Here is a 25,302-nt window from a genome sequence, read left to right as displayed (position 1 = left end):
TTAAATAGCCGACCCCAACCCCTTACCCTGAGACTGTGAGCCCTGGTTTTAGAGTCTCCAGCCCGGGGAAAACAACTCGTCAGCATCTACCTTGTCAATCCCTCTCGGAATCTTATATGTTTCAATGAGATCACCTCTCACTCTTCTAAACTTCAGAGTATAGGCCCAATCTATTCAATCTCTCTTCATAGAACAACCCTCTCATCCCAGGAATCAATCTGGTGAACCTTTGTTGCACTGCCTCTAAGGCAAGTATATCCTTCCTCAGATAAGGAACGCAAAACTGTCCACAGTCATCTTCATATTACATTCGTATGCACTGTGGTATGTAGCCAGGGGACTCTTTGGTCAGACTGGAGCAGAATGGGATCAGAATGAACCCTCTTCGCACAATCATTTCTGCATTGAAAAGTTCATGGAGCATGCATTATGTTAATTAGACCCGATTTGCATTTTTAAATTGGGTTAATTAGAAGACAGCCATTCTTCAAGCCCACAAGTTTTATCCTTGTGTAACTTGGGAGTGTATATTAGTTATACCATTAGGAATAAAGTATGAATATATATATGCTAATTATGCATAATTGCACAAGAAAATTATGTTAAAATTATACTTTCCGCCATGCTCTACGAAACTTGAAAGTATAATGTTGCACTGGGGTGCCAACATTAGTTATGCTAATTAGATTTATTTATATATGCTCTGTCTTTATGGCATCAAGTTTTTGGGGTGTCTTTCTAACTAACCTCGGTTATATTTCAGTTTAAAAAACGCATCTCAGTATCGTATAGAACATGAGCACTTTGTCATTTCAATTTAATCCCCCGTAAAGTCATCAATCACGGATAATAGGAAAAATCTCTCATTTAACACGGCACCCAGATCCAGCTTATCAAAAAAAGTCAAGCGGAGAGCTCAGAACCCAGAACATAAGAAATAGGAGCAGGAGTAGGCCATACGACCCTGCGAGCCTGCTCCGCCATTTAATACGATCGTGGCTGATCCGATCATGGACTCAGGTTCACTTCCCTGTCCGCTCCCCATAACCCCTCATCAGTTAAGAATCGAAAGAAATATCACATTCTATAGTTTCCGACAACATAAATTCAAATGTTTCAGGTCGAGTTGGAAGCGCTTGAAGCAACAGCTTATTTGCCTCTCCGGCAGGTAATCTGCATAACACTAATTAGGTAAGTAGCATTGCTAAATTAGCTCAAATTACACAAGTAAAGTTAGTCCAATTAGCATAGTACATTTCCCCAATTGCATCTTACACTTTGGGTTAAGGAAAACTAGGAATAGATTCTAAGTTATATGGGAGGGTATTTTCTAATTATCCCCATTTACTCGTGCAAATTAGGTTTCATAACCATAATTTATTAGTGAAGCCGAATAACATTGTAGTTACAGTTCACATTTCAGGCACAGACTTGTGACAAGAGGTGAAAAAAAGATAATTTTCTAATTATCATAAATTATCAAGATACTCAGCTCTCCTCTTGCACTCTCGCCTCTGAGTCAGGTGGTCATGGGTTCAAGTCCAACTCCAGAGATTCGAGGACAAAATTCTAAGCAAAATTCTCAGTGGAGTTCTGAGAGAGTGCTGCACTGTCGGAGGTGCCGTCTTTTGGATGAGACGTTAAACCGAGGCCCCGAGTGCCCTCTCAGGTGGACGTAAAAAATTCGTGGCACTATTTCGAAGAAGTTCTCCCCGGTGTTCTGGGGCCAATATTTATAGAAACATAGAAAATAGATGCAGGAGTAGGCCATTCGGCCCTTCGAGTCTGCACCACCATTCAATAAGATCATGGCTGATCATTCACCTCAGTACCCCTTTCCTGCTTTCTCTCCATACCCCTTGATCCCTTTAGCCGTAAGGGCCTTATCTAACTCCCTCTTGAATATATCCAACAAACTGGCATCAACAACTCTCTGCGGTCGAGAAATCCACAGGTTAACAACTCTGAGTGAAGAAGTTTCTCCTCATCTCTGTCCTAAATGGCTTACCCCATATCCTTAGACTGTGGTCCCTGGCTCTGGACTTTCCCAACATCGGGAACACTCTTCCTGCATCTAACCTGTCCAATCCCATCAGAATTTTATGTGTGTCTATGAGATCCCCTCTCATCCTTCTAAACTCCTGAATACAGGCCCAGTCGATCCAGTCTCTCCTCATATGTCAGTTCTGCCATCCCTGGAATCAGTTTGGTGAACCTTCGCTGCACTCCCTCAATAGCAAGAGCATCCTTCCTCAGATTAGGAGACCAAAACTGAACATAATATTCCAGGTGAGGCCTCACCAAGGCCTTGTACAACTGCAGTAAGACCTCCCTGCTCCTATACTCAAATCCCCTCGCTATGAAGGCCAACATACCATTTGCCTTCTTCACCGCCTGCTGTACCTGCATGCCAACTTTCAATGACTGATGTACCATGACACCCAGGTCTCGTTGCACCTCCCCTTTTCCTAATCTGCCGCCATTCAGATAATATTCTGCCTTCCTGTTTTTGCCCCCAAAGTGGATAACCTCACATTTATCCACATTATACTGCATCTGCCACACATTTGCCCACTCACCTAACCTGTCCAAGTCACCCTGCAGCCTCAATCAACAAGATCAGATGATCTGCTCATTATCACATTGCTGTTTTAGGAGCTTGCTGTGTGCAAATTGGCTGCTGCGTTTCCTACATTACAACAGTAACTACACTTGAAAAGTTATTTCATTGGCTGTAAAGCGCTTTGGGACATCCTGATGTCATGAAAGGCGCTACATCAATGTGCATGTCTTTCTTTCCCCAAACCTCGGCCATGGAGCCATTCATTATGTCGGCAAATAATGATAGGCGATTTGACCATTACAGTGAGACCAACCTTATATCCACTTAATGACTTTCCAGCCAGGATCACTGGATAGTGATCAGGAACAGGTTGTTCTCCTCCCTCGTCAACCTGTGCGACTACAAGTTAATCGCAGCATCTGAAGTGAATCAGTTAGCTCCATCACTAATCAAACTAGGACCTGGGAATACCGGAATGTTGATATGTTTTCATTTCATTGATCTTTCTTGCTTCAATATTTTCCGAAGATAACGCATAGCTTAATGCTCGTCCTCTGTCATGAAGCTATCAGTTATTCCAAATATTGGCAGTCGCACCTTAAAACATCCACTCCCTCCAGCACCGGCGCAACGTGGCTGCAGTGTGTACTATCTACAGGCTGCACTACAGCAACTCGCCATGGCTTCTCCGACAGCACCTCCCAAACCCGCGATCTCCACCACCGAGAAGGGCAAGGGAAACAGGTGCATGGGAACACATCAGCACCTCTAAGTCACACACTATCCCAACTTGGACACATATTACCGTTCCTTTAAGGTATCAGGAGTCAGTCAAAATCCTGGAACTCCCGAGCAAACAGCACCCTCACCGCACGGACTGCAGTTGTTCAAGAAGGCCAACCACCACCTCCTTCTCAGGGGCAACAAGGGAAGAGCAATAAATGCTGACTGTGCCAGCGAGGCCAATACCCCATGAAAAACAAGCGTTAAATCTACAATCTTCTACTCAGGGAAGAGTTGCAGAGTGATCAGCTCTTGCGGTCTAGTTCAGTAAAAGTATTTTATCAGGAGAATGTAAATCAGTACTGATCAGTCCCTTTGATTCGTGCACCTGACTATTTTTTCAGCCATTCCAAGATCACCAAGTCAACTGACGTTTCTACTCCTCATTAAACGGTCTTAACTAAAGAGATACAAACCCCAGTAAACAGGTCGCAGGAAAGGAAGGGTAAAGGAAAATAACGCAGACAGGAGGATGGAGAGCCTGTCCAGCTATCTTCTCAAATTTGGAGTTGAGTATCGATGCACGCCATAAATAAAGTTGACAGATTGCGGCTGCCTCAATGGCTCAGTTGGCAAAAGCAGGGTGCAGCACCTTTCCCAGAATGCCAGAGGTTCAATTCCTGATTTGTATCGCGTTTACCGATGTCAGGTCAGTGCATAGTGTATGAATTGGCTTAAGTGCCTGTAAGGGATAAATTGTAAGAGTTGCAAATAGGTGGTCAGAACAATGCTGAAGATAGTGAACTAATCAGTATTAGGTCTGAGAAACTGCCAATGTAACACTTGCTTATGTAGGTATAGCATAAAGCAATAACGCATTGAACTGTATCCTTAATCTTGGTAACACTTAAAACAGCCGAAGTCAGCAGTTTTTGATCATCAATGTAACCGCTGATAGCAATAGACCTATCAATGATTTTGTAGGAGGGTAACTCCTCTCCAAAATCTGCATAAATTATACTTGAAAACTCTTGTATTTCGGAGGTTCCACGACTGAACCTTCCTTTGCAATTCTCGAAATAAAGCCGGTTGAACCTGAGGTTTTGTTTGTTTACTTCCATGGTCATTATACAGTGGGAGCTGGGCGAGATGTCGATTAACTATATCAGTTGATCACCCCGAAGAGAAGCCTTCCTTTTACCCCTACAGTGCCCCCCCCCCTTAGGCGAGTGGCAACTAACCCAACGGGTTCTCACACCTGCTCACTATCCAACAGCTCAAAGCACACACCTGGATGTCGGATGAGGCCAGAATCAGATGACCCATGGTCAAACGCTCGCCAATTGGACTCACGCATGAAGAATGGCAACTTGGGTGAGGGCACCCAGTGGGAAACAGTGATAAAACTGGAGGGAAGGATAAGATTGAAAGTTTCAGACTTTTAAAAAAAAAAATATTCGTTCATGGGATGTGGGCGTCACTGGCAAGGCCCGCATTTATTGCCCATCCCTGATTGCCCCTCGAGGTGGTGGTGAGTCACCACCTTGAACAGCTGCAGTCCCATTTGGTGAAGGTGCTCCCACAGTGCTGTTAGGGAGGGAGTTCCTATATTTTGACCCAGCGACGGTGAAGGAATGAGGGAAGATATATTTCCAAGTCGGGATGGTGAGAGAGAGTTGGAGGGGAACGTGAAGGCGATGATGTTCCCATGCGCCTGCTGCCCTTGTCCTTCTCGGTGGTAGAGGTCGCGGGTTTGGGAGGTTCGGTTGCGATTGCAAGCTGCATCGTTGCAAACCTGTAAATGGACTAAAATTCTGCATACGACATATGCACATTTCCTGTCCATTATATCTCAGCTGTTACGTTTTAATTATATGCAGAATTTCAGGCAATTTTATTCATTTACAACTGATTGGCAGATGTGAACATTTCTTCCAGCTGAAATGCAATTTATTCATTGCAATTTGAGCTTAGATTGTAATTTGTTCATATGCAAATGTCTCAGGCAGTGAACAAGCAAATCGCTCACAATTTTTGAAACAAGATTTTAACAATGATAATATGGTTCATAAGTCATCCTCGTTTCTCACCTATGATGATTCCCAGTCAGCCATGGCTCAGTGGGTAACACTCTCGCCTCCGGGTCAAAACGTTGTGTGTTCAAGTTCCTATTCCAGAGACTTGAGCGCAAAAATCTAGGCAGATACTCCAGTGCAGTACTGAGGCTCCGCTGCACTGTCAGAGGTGCCGCCTTTCGGATGAGACATTAAACCGAGGCCCTGTCTGCCCTCTCAGGTGGAGGTAAAAAATCCCATGGCACTATTTCGAAGAGGAGCAGGTGAGTTATCCCTGGTGTCCTGGGGCCAATATTTATCCCTCAATTAACATAACAAAAAAACAGATTATCTGGGTCATGATCACATTGCTGTTTGTGGGAGTTTGCTTGTGCGCAAATTGGCTGCCGCGTTTCCTACATTACAATAACTACACTTCAAAAAGTACTTCCTTGGCTTTGGGATGTCCTGTGGTTGTGAAAGGTGCTTATATAAATGAAAGTCATCCTTTCAGTAAAATATATTTGCACCTAATTATCTTTTCAGACTTTGAGTGCATTCAACAAGATCTGTACCTGAAGGCATCTATTCCTCAAAAACCTGGGCTTGAAGTTTCTGTATTTCCCATAGTCATTACTCTGCCACCATCAGGGCAGAGGAGTGATGAGGGATCGTGACTGAGATTCGGTGGGTGATCGTGACGGAGGTTCGAAGAATGTTTGGTGCGGAGGTGCGGTGAGAGATCGTGACGGAGGTGCAGCGAATGTTTTTGTGGCGGAGGAGCGGTGAGGGATCGTGGCGAAGGAACAATGAGAGATCGTGGCGGAACTGTGGTGAATGAGGGTACGGGGCCCCGAAGAGCCATGGGGCAGCATGGGCCAGCCCATACTGCGATATGTGCGCGCACTTGGTCTGTGCAGCAGAGCAGGTCTCCAGTCGTCCTGGTTAATCCTTGCCACTGAATAAAGGCCTAGCTCAGTCAAGCCCATGTGGTGGCTGGTATACACTTTTAAAAAATCCACGCACAGGCATCTTCCACCCCCTCAATTGGAGTTTAGGACTGGAACATCGGGTACTTCATTGAAACATCTGTGAAATCATGTGGAAGCAAGTCATCCTCGTTCGAGGGACCGCCTATGATGACGACTCTGCCAAGGTGAAGAAAATGCAATCATTTGTGTGTGTATACAGTGTCAGCTGTGGCTCGGTGGGCACACTCACCTCTGAGTCAGAAGGCTGTGGGTTCAAGTCCTACTCCAGGGACTTGAACACAGAAATCTAAGCTGACACTGAGGGAGTGCTGCACTGTCGGAGGTGCCGTCTTTTGGATGAGACATTAAACCGAGGCCCCCGTCTGCCCTCTCAGGTGGACGTAAACAATACCACGGCACTATTTGAAGAGGAGCAGAGGAGTTATCCCCGGTGTCCTGGGACCAATATTTAGCCCTTAATCAACATAAGAAAAATAGATTATCTGGTCATTAACCTGTTTCACATTGCTGTTTGTGGGAGCTTGCTGTGCGCAAATTAACTACTGCGTTTCCCACATTACAACAGTGACTACACTCCAGAATTACTTCATTGGCTGTAAAGTGCTTTGAGAAGTCCGGTGGTCATGAAAGGGCTATATAAATCCATCTTTTTTTATATTCAATTTCCCACCATCTCTGCTCTCTGTGTAACTGAACTACTGGTATCATTTGATTATTCAAAATATTTCCGAACAAGCTGCAAGAATTTTAATTTTCCTAGGTAAACATACATTATTTAAACAATTACAGACTGCTTAATGTTACTTCAGGGAGACAACAGATTTGCAGCTGCAGCACTTGTAGTTACAAAATGTAAATAAAAAGATCGTTTACATTAATATTTTGGCCCAGGGAAAAGCGGAAGGTTTTTCTACGTTGGAAGCTGAACTTAAATTAGGACTATCGTTTTGTAAGATCAGCTGCTGCCTATATCAATCCAGGCTGCAGAAAGAGCGTGCGGCAAACCAGTCCCACCCACCCCTTCCCTCAGCGACTGTCTGTCCCACCTATGACAGAAACTGTGGTTCTCGTATTGGACTGTACAGTCACATAAGAACTCATGTTTAGAGTGGAAGCAAGTCTTCCTCGATTCCCGATCTGTCAAGTTTCTGGTTCGACAGATCTCGCGCATATCGGGAGCGAGGACATATTTACGAATATCTTGCCCTGCAAATGTCCTTTAAAATCTTGCGCCTGAAAAAGCAGGCATATAGCCGACTTTTACAGGCGCAAGTATTTAAAAATACATAAAAATATTAAAATTAATTTACACATATGAAAACATATTTTATTGTTAAAATCCCTCCCCACTATGGTAAGTTTATTTTAAGGCATCTTTTAAAAAAAAGTCAGGAAAATATTATTTTTTATAAAAACTTTAATTTAAATGATTCTTAAATATGTCGTGTATTTTTCTATTTTTTATTGATGTGTGTGTTTTGGGGTGGGGGGGGGGGGGTTCTCATTCATAATAATGGGAACTCCAACTTACGGAGTTTCCATAATGAGAAAATACTGTACCTTAATTGGCTGCCCAGAGCCATGTGACTACAGCTCCAGCCCTGCACATGTCCTGACGTGCACGCGCTCCAATACGTAGGAGTGAAGGCCTCAGGCTCGGAAGTTCGAGCGGGCGCAGCAGCAAGTGCGCGCGCAGTTTTTTACCTTTTTTCTTTAGTTTGCCCACAAGAAGACCTCTAGCGGAATTTCAGGCCCACTACCTCTTACAAATCAGTGCGTTGACAGATTCCGTACACTAAACTCAACGCCCTGACCTCCAAATTCCAGACCCCACTTCAACCACATCCTATGCTTCCCCTTTGCAGGGTTTCCATACCATGAGACCCCACCCTTTCCCAAAATACACCCTACTCGAGTGTCATCAAACCCAACAGGCCACCCCCAATGCTTCAGAAGCTCAAGACCCCACCAAGTTCTGTCACACCCCGCAACCACCTCGCATCAGTGCTTCTAAACGCCAAGATCAATACTACCTCGCTCTACATTTTTTTTTTAATTATCAAAAATAAGTCCACTAGCAGATTTCTCGGCTGTAGAGTTTGGTAACTGGAGTGTTATGCCTGTGCAACCCATCCTGCAAATCCCCTGGGAGGCCAGACGCACCAACATTAGAGTCCTCGATCAAGCCAACATCCCCAGCATTGAAGCACTGACCACACTCGACCAGCTCCGTTGGTTGGGCTACATTGTCCGCATGCCAGACACGAGACTCCCTAAGCAAGTGCTCTACTCGGAACTCCTACGCGGCAAGTGAGCCCTAGATGGGCAGAGAAAATGTTTCAAGGACACCCTCAAAGCCTCTCTGATAAAGTGCAACATCCCCACCGACACCTAGGAGTCTCTGGCCAAAGACCGCCCTAAGTGGAGGAAGTGCATCCGGGAGGGCGCTAAGCACCTCGAGTCTCGTCGCCGAGAGCATGCAGAAAACAAGCACAGGCAGCGGAAGGAGCGTGCGGCAAACCAGTCCCACCCTCCCCTTCCCTCAACAACTGTCTGTCCCACCTGTGACAGAGACTGTATTGGACTGTTCAGCCACCTAAGACTCACTTTTAGAGTGGAAGCAAGACTTCCTCGATTTTGAGGGACTGCCTATGATGATGATGACCCCCACGAACATGTGGGCGTCACTGGCAAGACCAGCATTTATTCCTCATCACCAACTGTCCTTGATAAGGTGTTAATGGGCTGCCTTTTTGAACCGCTGCATTACATGTGATGAATATACTACCACAGCGGTGATAAGTAGAGAGTTTCAGGATTTTGACCCAGCGACGATATATTTCCAAGTCGGGATGGTGTGTAACTTGGAGGTAGTGGTGTTCCCATTGCTCTGCCACCCGTGTCCGTCTAGATTTGGGAGATGCTGGCAAAGAAGCCTTGGCGAGTTGCTGCAGTGCCTCTTGTAGATGGTACACACTGCAGCCACGGTGCGCCGGTGGTGGAGGTAGTGAATGTTGAAGGTGGTGGATGGGGTGGCAATCAAGTGGGCTGCTTTGTCCTGGATAGTATCTTGCATGTTGTTGGAGCTGCACTCATCCAGGCAAGTGGAGAGTATTCCATCACACTCCTGATTTGTGGAAATGCTTTGGGGAGTCAGGTAAGACACACGCCGCAGAATACCCAGCCTCTGACCTGCTCTTGTAGTCACAGTATAAGAACAAAATAGGAACAGGAGTAGGCCATACTGCCCCTCGAGCCTGCTCTGCCATTCAATAAGATCATGGCTGATCTGATCATGGACTCCACTTCACCGCCCGCTCCCCATAACCTCTTATCATTTAAGAAACTGTCTATTTCTGTCTTAAATTTATTCAATGTCCCAGCTCTCTGAGGCAGTGAATTCCACAGATTTACAACCCTCTGAGAGAAGAAATTCCTCCTCATCTCAGTTCTAAATGGGCGGCCCCTTATTCTAAGCTCATGCCCTCTAGTTCTAGTCTCCCCCATCAGTGGAAACATCCTCTCTGCATCCAACTTGTCAAGCCACCTCATAATCTTAAACGTTTTGATAAGATCACCTCTCATTCTTCTGAATTCTAATGAGAAGAGGTCCAACCTACTCAACCTTTCCTCATAAGTCAACCCCCTGATCCCTGGAATCAACCTAGTGAACCTCCTCTGAACTGCCTCCAAAGCAAGTATATCCTTTTGTAAATATGGAAACCAAAACTGCACGCAGTATTCCAGGTGTTGCCTCACCAATACCTTATATAGCTGTAGCAAGACTTCCCTGCTTTTAAACTCTAATCTGGTGTGCCTTGATGACCCCGAGATGCTGAATGCCCACAGCGCTTGGTCTGCCCTCCAGGCCTCTATAACCAGTGCCAGCGAAGAGACACTTGGTCACTCAACCAGAAAACATCAGGACTGGTTTGATGAAATTGATCAGGAGATCGAAGAACTAATAGATCGCAAGCGTAAAGCCTCAAGCAACAGCCCAACTCAGGAGCTGCAAAACAACATTACAGACAGCTCAAGGCTCAGGTCCAACAAAAACCCGGGACCTAAAGAACAGGTGGTGAATGGAGAAAGCACAGGAGATACAACAACTGGACGACAACCACGATATGCGAGGATTCTTCACTGCAATCAAGGTCACCTACGGTCCAAACTCCCAAGGCCCCACCCCACTCCTGGCCAAGAATGGGAAAACACTCATCAAGGACACCGAGGCTGTCAGGGCCTGATGGAAGGGGCATTTTGAAGATCTTCTCAATCGAGACTCTGCCTTTGACTCAAGTGTTCTCGACTCCATCCCGTAGCATGCGACCCGCCATCAACTCAGTGAAACTCCAACGTTGCACGAGGTAGGCAAAGCCATAAAACAGCTCAAGAATAACAAAGCTACCGGTGCGGATGGAATCCCTGCTGAGGCGCTGAAGTATGGCGGAGAGACGCTGTTGGCACGGAGACATGACCTCATCTCTCTCATCTGGAGGGAGGAGAGCTTGCCGGGAGATCTCAGAGATGCAGTGATTGTGACCATTTTTTTTTAAAAAGGGGACAAGTCCGACTGCGGCAACTACAGGGGAATCTCCATGCTTTCAGCTACTGGGAAAGTTGTCACTCGAGTTCTCCTCAATCGTCTTCTCCCTGTGACTGAGGAGCTCCTTCCGGAATCACAGTGCAGATTTCGTCCCCTACTGGGCACAATGGACATAATCTTTGCAGCGCGACAGCTGCAGGAAAAATGCAGGGAGCGGCCCTTATACATGGCCTTTTTCGATCTTACAAAGGTCTTTGACACTGTCAACCATGAGGGTCTATGGAGCGTCCTTCTCCGTTTCGGATGCACCCAAAAGTTTGTCAACATCCTTCGCCTGCTTCACAATGACATGCCGGCCGTGATCCTTACCAACGGATCCATTACAGACCAATTCACGTCCAGACCAGAGTCAAACAGGGCTGCGTTATCGCTCCAACCCTCTTCTCAATCTTCCTCGCTGCCATGCTCCACCTCACAACTAAACTTTAGAACCAGTGGGAAGCTGTTTAACCTACGCCACCTCCAGGCCACGTGCAAGATTACCCCAACCACTGTCGTTGAGCTACAGTATACGGACGACGCCTGCGTCTGCGCACATTCTGAGGCTGAACTCCAGGATATAGTCAATGTATTCACTGAGGCATATGAAAGCATGGGCCTTAGGCTTAACATCCGTAAGACAAAGATCCTCCACCAGCCTGTCCCCGCCAGATAGCACTGCCCTCCAATCATCAAGATTCACGGCACGGCCCTTGACAACGTGGACCATTTCCCATATCTCGGGAGCCTCTGATCAACAAAGGCAGACATTGATGCGGAGATTCAACAACGCCTCCAGTGTGCCAGTGCAGCCATCTGAAGAAAAGAGTGTTTGATGACCAGGCCCTCAAATCTACCACCAAGCTCATGGTCTACAAGGCTGTAGTAATACCCACTCTCCTGTATGGATCTGAGGCATGGACGATGTATAGATGTCTCCGCAAGATCCTGCAAATCCCCTGGGAGGACAGGCACACCAACATCAGTGTCCTCGTCCAGGCTAACATCCCCAGTATTGAAGCACTGACCACACTCGATCAGCTTCGCTGGGCAGGCCACATAGTTCGAATGCCAGATACAAGACTCCCTAAGCAAATGTTTTATGCGGAGCTCCTTCATGGTAAACGAGCCAAAGGTGGGCAACAGAAACGTTATAAGCCTCCCTGGTAAAGTGCGACATCACCACTCACACTTGCGGGACCCTGGCGGAAGACCGCCCGAGGTGGAGAAAGTGCATCCGGGAGGGCGTTGAGCACTTCGAGTCTCAACGCAAGGAGCATGAAGAGGTCAAGCGCAGGCAGCAGCAGGAGCTCGCAGCAAATCAGCCCCACCCACCCCTTCCCTCGACGAATGTCTATCCCATCTGTAACAGGGTCTGTGGCTCTCGTATCAGACTGTTCAGCCATCAAAGAATTCAATTTGGGAGTGAAAGCAAGTCTTCCTCGATTCCGAGGGACTGCCTATGATGATGACTCCATCCCCTTTGCAACAAAGGCCAAGATACCATTGGCCTTCCTGATCACTTGCTGTACCTGCATACTATCCTTGTGTGTTTCATGCGAAAGTACCCCAGGTCCCGCTGTACTGCGGCACTTTGCAATCTTTCTCCATTTAAATAATAACTTGCTCTTTGATTTTTTCTGCCAGTGCATGACCTCACACTTTCCAACAGTATACTTCAATCTGCCAAATTTTTGCCCACTCACTTAGCCTATGTCCTTTTGCAGATTTTTTTGTGTCCTCCTCACACATTGCTTTTCCACCCATCTTTGTATCATCAGCAAACTTGGCTACGTTACACTCAGTCCCTTCTTCCAAGTCGTTTATATAGATTGTAAATAGTTGGGGTCCCAGCACTGATCCCTGCGGCACCCCACTAGTTACTGGTTGCCAACCAGAGAATGAACCATTTATCCCGACTCTCTGATTTCTGCTAGCTAACCAATCCTCTATCCATACTTTTATCTTCTGCAGTAACCTTTTATGTGGCACCTTGTCAAAGCCTTCTGGAAGTCCAAATACACCACATCCACTGATTCCCCTTTATCCACCCTGTTCGTTACATCTTCAAAGAACTCCAGCAAATTTGTCAAACATGATTTCCCCTTCATAAATCCATGCTGACTCTGCCTGACCGAATTTTGCTTATCCAAATGTCCTGCTCCTGCTTCTTTAATAATGGACTCCAACATTTTCCCAACCACAGATGTATGTAGCTGGTCCAGTCAAGTGTCTGGTCAATGATGACCCGCAGAATTGTGCCAGTGGGGGATTCAATGATGGTAATGCCATTGAATGTCACAGGCAGGTGGTTAGACTCTCGCTTGTTGGAGATGGTTATTGCCAGGCACTTATGTGGCGCGAATGTTACTTGCCACTTATCAGCCCATGCCTGAATGTTATCCAGGTCTTGCTGCGTGCGGGCATGGACTGCTTATTTATCTGAACACTGTGCAATCAGCAGCAAACATCCCCACTGCTGACCTTATGATAGAGCGTAAGTAGTTAAACACAATACTCCAGTTAAGGCCTAACCAGTGTTATATAAAGGTTCACCATAATCTCCTTACTTTAGTATTCTACTCTATTAATAAAGGCAAGGATCCCATATGCTTTTATAAAAAAAAACAGCCTTCTCATCTTGTCCTGCTACCTTCAAAGATTGGTGTACATACACCCCAAGGTCTCTATTCCTGCACCCCCTTTAAAATTGTGCAATATTGCGTCTCCTCATTCTTCCTATCAAAATGCATCACGTCACACGTCTGGGTGTTAAATTTCATCTGACATGTATCTATCCATTTCACCAGACTGTTGATTTCCTCCTGAATTCAACTCCTACCAGCCTCGTCGTTTGCTAGATTTCTGAATTTCGTTTCATAGAATCGTACCGCACAGAAGGAGGCCATTTGGCCCATCGTATCAGTGTGCTACAAACTTTGAAATTGTGCCCTGTATACCCGAGTCCAGGTCATTAATATCAAAAAGAGTAAGATTAAGTTAATTAAAATGGATTAAATATAATCCTCCGGCTCCTGAGCTCTCACCAGTTAGCAGAACAGCGGCACCCAAATATATTAAACGTTACAAATAATACTGCATTAAAGCACTTGGAAATATTTATCGCTTCTTTTAGAAAATGGAGTCAATAACAAAAAATCTTTTTACTAAATATTTATTTGAAACCGAGCTGCTAATAAACAGGGTCACATTCCCGAGGCAGCTATCAAAGGGTGTGCTATTTTAGCAAGATGGATAATACGCTAAATATTATTTTCAGGATTGTTTAAAGTAACCAATTTGTATTAACGAACATTAAAGAAATATCACACTTAAAAATAGAAGAATGAGGTGTGATCTTATCGAAACATATATAATGAGGGGGCTCGACAAGGTGGATGCAGAGAGGATATTTCCACATAGGGGAAACTAACACTAGGGAACATAGGCTCAGAATAAGGGGACGCTCATTTAAAACTGAGATGAGGAGGAATTTCTTCTCTCAGAGGGTTGAATATCTATGGAATCCTCTGACCCAGAGAGCTGTGGAGCTGGGTCATTGAATATATTTAAGGTGGAGAGAGACAGATTTTTGAGCGATAAGAGAATAAAGGGTTATGGGGAGCGGGCAGGGAAGTGGAACGGAGTCCATGATCAGATCAGCCATGATCTTATTGAATGGCGGAACAGGCTCGAGGGGCCAGGTGGCCTACTCTTGCTCCTATTTCTTATGAACCTAAATCTTAAGTTACTGCTCTAATACAGAACAACTTGTATTTATATAACATTTGCAACATGGTTAACCCCATCACAAGGCGTTTCACAGGAACAGTGTGGTATACCACATGTAAGATTCTGAGGGGGATTGACAGGGTAGATGCTCAGAGGTGGTTGCCCCCTGGCTGGAGAGTTTAGAACCAGGGGGCCCAGTTTCAGGATAAGGGGTCAGCCATTTAAGACAGAGATAAGGAGGAATTATTTCACTGAGGATTGTGAATCTTTGGAATTCTCTACCCAAAATGCTGAGTCGTTGAATATATTCCAGGCTGAGATCGATAGATTTTTGGACTCTTGGGGAATCAGGGATAGTGCGGGAAAGTGGAGTTGAGGTCGAAGATCAGCATGTGATCTTATTGAATGGCTGGAGCATGCTCATGCTCCTAGTTCTTACGTTCTTAGAAGAGGTCACATTGTACTCTGTTCACTAACAGAGTTCAAGCTTGGTGTTCTGCTGTCTGAGTATAGAGGACGGTGCTTTAGCACATTCGAAGAACGCACTTATAATCGCTCTCGCATGTCCTAGATACTCCAGTGCAGATCTCCCATTCTTCTCGTCGGGTCCCGATCTCACACCACTGAGTGGATGTGTATGCGGGTGTGGGATCAGCAAGGCTGCAACCCGGGGGGCAGCAGTCAGACTCCAATAGGGAGAGGAGTGGACCAAGGCTAGAGAGCCCAAGAATGCTGCAGCAGACCATTCACAGGGATGGCGTGTTTGAATGTTTAGAACCAGCATCATTTCCAAACCAAGATGGGCTGTACCATGGATTTCATTATATTGCACCTTTTACTTGGATCACCAAGAGTAGCATTAATTGTTCCACCAGCGGTGGCTGTGCGTTCAGCTGTCCGGGCCCCAAGCTCTGAAATTCCATCTCCGTATCTCACTCTTCTTGTGAGACGCTCCTTAAAACCTGCTGCTTTGTCCAAAGCTTTTGGTTAGCTGTTCGAACATCTCACGTGGTGTCAAATTCTGTTTTGTAATCGCTCTTGTGAAGTGCCTTGGGACGTTTCACTACATTAAAGGTGCTTATATAAACACATGTTGCAGTTGTGGAATGATGTTAGACTATTTTCAGTGGTTAAATGGGTTGACTTATTTCACATTATGCTGCCAATATGCTGTGCAAGAAAGTCTACTGAAGCCAGTCAGCTTTAATGTTTTGATACATAGTCCGAGATACTGAAATTGCTCTCACCACTCTGACCATCCGTATGTGACTGGCAACACACCCAGCTTTCTACATTATAGGCAGTATCTAACTTCAAGTTATTGTTGTGGTATACGAGTCGAAATGCTGTGCTGCGTCAGCTGCAGCTCAGTGGGTAGTACTCTCTCTCTCTCTTCTGAGTCAGAAGGTTGTGGGTTCAAGTCTCACTCCAGGGACTTGAGCACAAAAAGATCTACACGGACACTCCCAGTGCGGTGCTGAGCGAGCGCTGCACTGTCAGATGTGCTGTCTTTCTGAGGAGACGTTAAACCGAGGCCCTGTCTGCTCTCTCAGGTGGACACAAAAGATCCCTATTTCGAAGAAGAGGAGGAGAGATTTCTCCAGTGTCCTGGGGCCAATATTTATCCCTCAATCAACATAACAAAAAAATAGATTACCTCATCATTCATCATCATAGGCAGTCCCTCGGAATCGAGGAAGACTTGCTTCCACTCTTAGCATGAATTCTTAGGTGGCTGAACTGTCCAATACGAGAACCACAGACTCTCTCACAGGTGGGACAGATAGTTGTTGGGGGAAAGGGTGGGTGGGACAGGTTTGCCGCACGCTCCTTCCATTTGATTTCATTAATCAAATTGCTGTGTGTGGGAGCTTGCTGTGTGCAAATTGGCTGCCGCGTTTCCTACATTACAACAGTGACTACACTCCAAAAAAGTACTTCATTGGCTGTAAAGCGCTTTGAGATGTCCGGTGATCGTGAATGGCTCTATATAAATCCAAGTCTTTCTTTCTCTCTCTCTCAAAGTTGAGGAAAGAATTCCTAACTGTATTGATCAGTTTCGCAGTTCCAATGGATCTAGTTCAACAGCTTTGCACTTTGCTGAAATTCCAGAGACAATGATTGATGGTGTCGGAGTGGAACAGCTACCCACTGGTCTCCCAAAAGTAGCTGGAGTTAACAATCACCCGTGATGCATCAGCTACTGAAAGCTCTGTACAATCAATCTCACTCGATGCAAGCAGGGCACAATGGGGCATGAAGGTGTCACCTTCGATCAATTGGAACAAAGAAGCACAGTTACCGAAATTTCCTCCTAAACTTGGACCGTGGCGGGAGAGCTGCGTTAGCACTACAACCACTTGCATTTATTGAGGCAAAGCAGGTCCTGCTGAATGAATGCACAGTAGGTGCTGGAGTTCGCTCAGCCCTCTCTGCAATGCCCACAAGCCTACATTGTTCCCAGCTGCACCATTCCCCCCCTCCCCCCACATACTATTCAATGCATAGAATGTGACTGAGGCAGGCGCAGCTTGCTAGTGGAGCAGGGATATCAGTTGATTCTGCTGGCACGGCAGTCCTGTGTGCTATTGCTAGTTTCCTCAACAACCACCTGTATTTATATAGCGCCTTCAACATAGTAAAACGTCCCAAGGCGCTTCACAGGAGTATTACAAAATATTTGACACAGAGCCACATAAGGAGAAATTAGGGCAGGTGTCCCAAAAGCTTGATCACAGAGGTAGGTTTTAAGGAGCATCTTGAAGGAGGAAAGAGAGGTAGAGAGGTGGAAGGTTTAGGGAGGGAGTTCCAGAGCTTGGGGTCCAGGCAACAGAAGGCACAGCCGCCAATGGTGGAGCGATTATAATCAGGGATGCTCAAGAGGGCAGCATTAGAAGGGCGCAGACATCTCGGGGGGTTGTGGGGTTGGAGGAGATTACAGAGATAGGGAGGGGGCGAGGGCATGGAGGGATTTGAACACAAGGATGAGAATTTTGAAACCAAGGCGTTGCTGAACCTTGAACTAATGTAGATCAGCGAGCACAGGGAGTGATGGGTGAGCGGGACTTGGTGCTAGTTAAGACACGGGGCAGCGAGCACAGGGGGTGATGGGTGAGCAGGACTTGGTGAGAGTTAGGACACGGGACAGCGAGCACAGGGGGTGATGGGTGAGCAGGACTTGGTGCGAGTTAGGACACGGGGCAGCGAGCACAGGGGGTGATGGGTGAGGACTTGGTGAGAGTTAGGACACGGGACTGCGAGCACAGGGGGTGATGGGTGAACAGGACTTGGTGCGAGTTAGGACACGGGGCAGCCAAGTTTTGGATCATCTCAAGTTTACGTAGGGTAGAACGTGGGAGGCCAGCCAGGAGTGCGTTGGAACAGTCAACGGCAGGGTTTAATATTGGGATATCTCGATTAAAACTGGACCGTTGAGCAATCGAAACACTCTGTCTAGTGATACATACTTCGCTCACCAGTTTACAAAAATTGGTCAGCCCTACCACTCCACCTCCCCCCACCCCTCCACCTCCACCTCCACCTCCACCTCCACCTCCACCTCCACCTCCCCACCCCCGGCAGTTCAGAAGCAGGTGGGATTCACACTCAGCGATACTGCAACACTTTCATGTAAATTCCAAAGCAGTGAAATACATCCAGCATCGCTGTGCAAAATACCTCCCATATATCACCTGGGATTAAATCACAACCAGTAAAAGCGAGTGCTCACATTCAGTCAGGAATCTGCACAGTGCAATTTAATATATCGATGTTAAGTATGAAGCTTAACAATTGTTGTGGTATAATAGAAAGAGGCTGGATTCACATCCCATAGAAACATAGAAAATAGGTGCAGGAGTAGGCCATTCGGCCCTTCGAGCCTGCACCACCATTCAATAAGATCATGGCTGATCATTCACCTCAGTACCCTTACCTGCTTTCTCTCCATACCGCTTGATCCCTTTAACTGTAAGGGCCATATCTAACTCCCTTTTGAAAATGTCCAACAAACTGGCCTCAACAACTTTCTGTGGTAGAGAATTCCACAGGTTCACAATTGTCTGGGTGAAAAAGTTTCTCATCTCGGTCCTAAATGGCTTACCCCTTATCTTTAGACTGTGACCCCTGGTTCTGGGCTTCCCAAACATCGGGAACATTCTTCCTGCATCTAACCTGTCCAATCCCGTCAGAATTTTATATGTTTCTGTGAGATCCCCTCTCATTCTTCTAAATTCCAGTGAATACAGGCCCAGTCGATCCAGTCTTTCCTCATATGTCAGTCCTGCCATCCTGGGAATCAGTCTGGTGAACCTTTGCTGCACTCCCTCAATAGCAAGCACGTTTTTCTTCGGATTAGCAGACCAAAACTGTACACAATACTCAAGGTGTGGTCTCACCAAGGCGCTGCTCCTATACTCAAATCCCCTCGCTATGAAGGCCAGCATGTCATGCGCTACGATCTTACTATTACAGAGCAGTCAGGACGTTATCGGCTTATTCATTCCTAAAGGGAATCAAGGGTTATGGGGAGCGGGCAGGGAAGGGGAGTTGAGGCCAAGAAAAGATCTTATTGAATGGCGGAGCAGGCTTGAGGGGCCAAATGGCCTGCTCCTGCTCCTATTTCTTATGTTAATATAACGCACTTCCCGGCTGCTGCTCATATTGCCTCCATAAATCACCCATAACAAGCACCAATCTTGCTCGAGTACATTGCCTGAGAGAACTCCACACCCACTCTCCTCCTCGTCAACCCCAAAGAACCTTCATGCTCTGTGCCCTACCTCGTCTACCCAGCAACTCCCCTCTTGCTTCCAACTGTCTTCTTCCACTCCCAAACCCCCAATCCTGGGTTTCCTTCTATTGCCGAGACTCCTCCGAATCTCAGATTTCTCTCTCATTGTGCAATCCCTGCCCTTTCTCCCGCACCCCCCCCCCCCCCCCCCCCCACCGGCATGCCTGCCCATCCCTGCTTCAACTGTATAAAACACTAGTTAGGCCACAGCTGGAGTACTGCGTGCAATTCTGGTCACCGCATTACAGGAAAGATGTGATTGCACTGGAGAGAGCGCAGAAGAAATTTACGAGGATGCTGCCAGGACTGGAGAATTTTAGCCATGAGGACAGATTGCATAGGCTGGGGTTGTTTTCTTTGGAATAGAGGCTGAGGTGAGACCATATCAAGGTGTATAAAATTATAAGGGACTGAGAGAGAGATTCCCTTAGCAGAGGGGTCGACAACCAAAGGGCATAGATTTAATGTAATTGGTAGAAGGTTTAGAAGAGATGTGAGGGGAAATTTCTTCACCCAGAGGTTGGTGGGGGTCTGGAACTCACTGCCTGAAAGGGCGGTAAAGTGCTTGGATGTGCACTTGAAGTGCCGTAACCTACAGGGCTACGGACCAAAAGCTGGAAAGTGGGATTAGGCTGGGTAGCTCTTTGTCGGCCGGCACGGACACAATGGGCCGAAATGGCCTCCTTCCTTGCTGTAAATTTCTCTGATTCTATGATCACCCCCACTACCTGTCCCAGTCCTTCAACCAAAACTTCCTGGAAGCACTTTGACCTTGTTACTGAGCCTCTGGCCAATACCTGAGTCACTCCAACCAACTCCCTCACCCCAGAATGTCCTCCATTCCCCAATCCTTTCTATTTTTCGATTCCGGATCCCTCGCTTCGAGCCCCTCAGAAATCCCTCACATCGAGATCCCCAGAACCCTTTTTTCCACAATTTCCCAGAATCCACTCACCACCACACTCACAACTCACTCCCCTCTCTCGACCCTCTCAATCTCCAAAACCCCCTCACTCCCCACTCCAAACCTCAAGCTCCAAAATCTAGTGCCGGCTCTCTGCAAGAGCACTTCACAGCCAGTCCCATTCCCCCGCCCTTTCCCCGTAGCCCTGCAAATTTTTTATTTCCTTCCAAGTACTTCTCCAACTCCCTTTTGAAGGCCACGATTGAGTCTGCCTCCACCACCCTCTCAGGCAGCGCATTCCAGATCCTAACCACTCGCTGCGCAAGAAAAAACGTTTTTCCTCATGTCGCCTTTGGTTCTTCTGCCAATCACCTTAGAATTCACTTTTATGATGGGAGGTCTGAGTTGGTTGATTGAAAGTTTGTGACGGTAGGGAGGATATTAATTGGGAATTGCCATGACGACGAAATACAGTAACTGTCCATCTCAGATTTAAAATGAATTGATCTAGCATCAACTGCCGTTTGTGGAAGAGAGTTCCGAACTTTTACAACCCTGTGTGTGTATAGAAGTGCACTCCTGAAAGACCTGGATCTAATTTTTAGACTATACCCCCTGGTCCTAGACTTAGAAACAGGTGGTTAATCATAAAATCATACAGCACAGGAGGCCATTGGGCACATTGTGCCCATGCTGGCTCTTTGAAAGAGAAATCCAATTACTCCAACTCTTGTCCCTGCTCGTTCCCCATAGCTCTGCAATTTTTTTCCTTTTCAAGTCCCTACCCAATTCCCTTTTGAAATGTACTGTTTCAACCAGCCTTTCAGGCAGTGAATTCCAGATCATCTGGTTCTCTTGACAATTTACTTTTCATTTGTGCCCTCAGGTTACGGTGCATAATTTGATTTTAAAACATGCCCTCAGGGAACTTTATGGCTTGCCTACACCTGTGTTTCTGATCCCGACTCCCTTTAGAAACAGTTACTTGTCCCTTGGACCTTCTCGTGCTGCCCCTCCACCCCCCCCTCGCCCACTAACATTTAATGGTGGCCTATTCCACAACTGTTAATGTTTGAGGGCAGACGTTCAGCCCGATTCGATGGGCTGAATGGTGTTCTTCTATGGCTGCAGTATTCTATGATTTTCCACACTGCTCATCATTTAACGTGGAATTCGCTAACTACAGTGGACTCTTCATAGATTGTAGGAGCTTACAGGCGAAGGAGGCCATTCGGCCCATCGTGCCTGTGCCAGCTCTTTGAAAGAGCGATCCAATTAGTCCCACTTGTCTGCTCTTTCCCCATAGCCCGGCAAATTTTTCCTTTTCAAGTATTTATTCCGTTCCCTTTCGAAAGTTACGATTCAATCTGCTTCCACCGCCCTTTCAGGCAGCGCGTTCCAGATCACAACTTTGTATAAAAAATGTTTTTTAGTTCCCCTCTGGCTCTTTTGACAATTATCTTAAATCTATGTTCTCTGGTTACAGACTCTCCTGCCAGTGGACACAGTTGCTCCTTATTTACTCTCTCAAAACTTTTCATGATTTTGAACACCTCTATCAAATTTCCTCTGAAGCTTCTCTGCGAGGAACATAGGAGGCCATTTAGCACCTCGCCATTCATGAGATCATGGCTGATCTGCAACCTAACTCCATATACCCTAACCCATATCCCTCAATACCTTCAGTGAACAAAAATCTGTCAATCTCAGATTTAAAATTAATAGTTGATCAAGCATCAACTGCCGTTTGTGTGAGAGTTCCAAACTTCTACCACCCCTTGTGTGTAGAAGTGTTTCCGAATTTCACTCCTGAAAGACCTGGATCTAATTTCTAGACTTTAGCCCCTAGTCCCAGACTCCCCAACCACCAGGAGCAATTTCTCTCTAACTACCCTATCTGTTCCCCTTAATATCTTGAAAACTTCGATCAGATCATCGCCTTAACTTTCTAAATTCCAGGGAATACAACCCTAATTTGTGTAATCTCGCCTCATAACTTAACCCTTGAAGTCCAGGTATCAATCTGGTAAATATATGGCCTCCAAGGCAAATATATCCTTCCTGAGGGGAGATTTAATTGACGTGCATCAAATTATGAGAAGCCGAGATAGAGTGAATAGGGAAGGACCTATTTCCCTTAGCAGAGAGGTCAATAACCAAAGGGGCATAGATTTAAAGTAGTTGGTAGAAGAATTAGAGGGCAGATGACTCCAACACAACAGGCTGAATGGCCTCCTTCTGTGTCCTAATTTTCTGTGATTCTATGGTGCCCAAAACTGCTCACAGTACTCCAGGTGTGGTCTAACCAGGGTTCACAGAAATGTACAGGATGGAAGGAGGCCATTTCGTCCCATCGCTCTTGCTCCGTAGCCCTGTAGGTTACGGCACTTCAAGTGCACATCCAAGTTCTTTTTAAATGTGGTGGGCAGAGAGTTCCAGCCCCCCACCACACTCTGGGTGAAAAAGTTTCCCCGCAACTCCCCGCTAAACCTCGGACCAATTACTTTAAATCTATGCCCCCTGGTTGTTGACCCCTCTGCTAAGGGAAATAGGTCCGTCCTATCCACACTATCGAGGCCCCTCATAATTTTATACACCCCAATAAGGTTTCCCCCAGCCTCCTCTGTTCCAAAGAAAACAAACCCAGCCTATCCAATCTTTCCTCATAGTTGGAGTTTTGTACAGCTACAGCACAACTTCTTCCCTCTTGTACTCTAGTTCTCAGGATATAAAGGCCAACATCCCATTAGCCTTATTGATCATTTTTTTGTACCTGATCATGACAATTTAATGATCGATGTACTTGGACACCCTCAAGTCCTTTTGGACCTCCACTGTTTTTTTAAGCTTTTCACCATTTAGAAAGTAGCCTGTTCTATCATTTTTAGTGGATGGTCTCACATTTGCCTACAATGAAATCCATTTGACCATCGGCGGTCCCTCGAACGAGGATGACTTGCTTCCACATGAGTTGACAGATGTTTCAATGAAGGACCCGATGTTCCAGTCCTGAACTCCAATTGAGGGGGGTGGAAACATAGAAATTAGGTGCAGGAGTAGGCCATTCAGCCTTCGAGCCTGCACCGCCATTCAATATCATAGCTGATCATGCAACTTCAGCACCCCATTCCTGCTTTCCCTCCATACCCCTTGATCCCTTTAGCCGCAAGGGCCACATCTAACTCCCTTTTGAATATATCCAACGAACTGTCGTCAACAACTTTTTGTGGTAGAGAATTCCACAGGTTCACAATTCTCTGAGTGAAGAAGTTTCTCCTCATCTCGGTCCTAAATGGTTTACCCCTTACCCTTAAGGCTGTGACCCAAGATGCCTGTGTGTGGAGACGGTCCCTCGAACGAGAATGACTCGCTTCCACGAGACTTCACAGATGTTTCAATGAAGGATGTGACATTCCAGGTTCTGAACCCCAATAGAGGAGGAAGACAATGCCTGTGCGTGAATTTTTTAATCATGTGGTGACCGTTGCACAACAGCCACCACACGGGCTTGACGTGGATCGTCCTTCATAGGCGGTCCCTCGAACGAGGATAACTTTCTTCCAGAAGAGCTCAGATGATTCAATGAAGGACGCGACGTTCCAGGTCCTGAACTCCAGGGGTGGAAGATGCCTGTGCGTGGATTTTTTTTTTAAACGTGTGATGACTGCTGCACACAGGCTCGACAATGGGTCGTCCACGACCTTATTGAATGGCGAAGCAAGGCTCGGGGGCCAAATGGCCGAGACCAGCTCCTATTTCTTACGTTCTTATCCCCGCACAACGAAGGGCTGAACGAGGGGGAAACATCCTCTCAGCATCTGCCCGGTCAAGCCCCCCACCACCTCAGAATTACTCAATAAACTCACCTCGCTCTTACAATCTTATCCCCCGCACAACGAAGGGCTGAACGAGGGGGAAACATCCTGTCAAGCCCCCCCCCACCCTAGACCCCAGAATTATTCAATAAGCTCACCTCTCATTTTTCTGACCCTCCCCCCCTCACCCAATGAGTGCAAAGCCCCCCCCCCCTTTTGCTCACAAGCCAAGCCCTCCATCCCAGGCAATATGGTCAGTGTGTGCTGTGTGTGGGGAGGGGGTACAACAAGCCAATGTGGCGCCCCCCCCGGGCAGGCCTTACCTTCCCCCAGCGGCCTGGGACCGGCGCTCAGGCCCTGGTGCAGGCACGCCCGGCACACCGAGTGCAGGCAGGGCAGCAGGCGGGGCTGGCGGTGGCGCAGCGGCTCCCGGCACAGGCCGCAGCGCTCCAGCGGGCTCGGGGCCTCGGCGGCCTGCTCGTCGGCGGCGGCGACGGTGGCGGTGGCGCTAACCGCGGCGGTGGCGCTGGCGATGGTTGTCGCGATGGCGCTGGAGACTGTGGCCGCCGCGGCCTCCATCTTGGCCTTCCCCCTGTCCTCTCTCCGCGCTCAGCGCCAACAACAACGGCGGCGCTCCGGCCCATTGTGCTCGGCGGCCATTACACCGCCCGAGCGCGCCTCCGGGCTGTCGGGTCTGTGGCGGGGGGGACGGACGGACGACAGCGCGACGCGCGCGCTCTCGGAGGCGGTTTGTGCGTCCTGACGTCGCACGTCGGCATCTCTCTCTCTCTCGCGCTCTCTCTCTCTCTCCCGCGCCCCCACCTGTCAATCATCACCGCCCCTCCCTCCCTCCCTCTCACCGGAAAGGTCAGTGACCTCACAGCTCACTGTGGCTCAGCGGGCAGCGCGCCCGCCTTTCGAGCTGTAGACCCGGGTTCGAATCCCACCCCAGCCACCAAATCCTCGCCTGGGACTCCCGCAACTAAAATATACTTCATCATCATCATAGGCAGTCCCTCGGAATCGAGCAAGACCTGCTTCCACTCCCAAAGTGAGTTCTCTGGTGGCTGAACAGTCTGATACGAGAGCCACAGACCCTGTCACAGGTGGGACAGACATTCGTCGAGGGATGGGGTCAGTGG

General features: G+C 47.2%; 1 protein-coding gene across 5 annotated transcripts in view; it reads right to left on the bottom strand.

Annotated features, from left to right (window-relative positions):
• Positions 1 to 24,927, bottom strand: part of LOC139230046 (transcription intermediary factor 1-beta-like) — a 116,713-nt gene extending 91,786 nt beyond the window's left edge. For 3 of the 5 annotated variants that reach the window (XM_070861812.1, XM_070861815.1, XM_070861814.1), the window contains exon 1: positions 24,484 to 24,926. In XM_070861812.1, the coding sequence (XP_070717913.1) occupies positions 24,484 to 24,739 (256 nt within the window). In that variant the 5' untranslated portion in view covers positions 24,740 to 24,926. Of the gene's footprint in view, positions 1 to 24,483 lie in introns of all 5 variants that reach the window. The other 2 variants (XM_070861813.1, XM_070861816.1) reach the window with 2 other exon arrangements.
• Between the last annotated feature and the right edge of the window lie 375 nt (positions 24,928 to 25,302).

This window comes from Pristiophorus japonicus, chromosome 19, assembly GCF_044704955.1.
Source record: "Pristiophorus japonicus isolate sPriJap1 chromosome 19, sPriJap1.hap1, whole genome shotgun sequence".
Lineage (NCBI taxonomy): Eukaryota > Metazoa > Chordata > Chondrichthyes > Pristiophoridae > Pristiophorus > Pristiophorus japonicus.
This window is presented reverse-complemented; position numbering and strand designations above follow the sequence as displayed.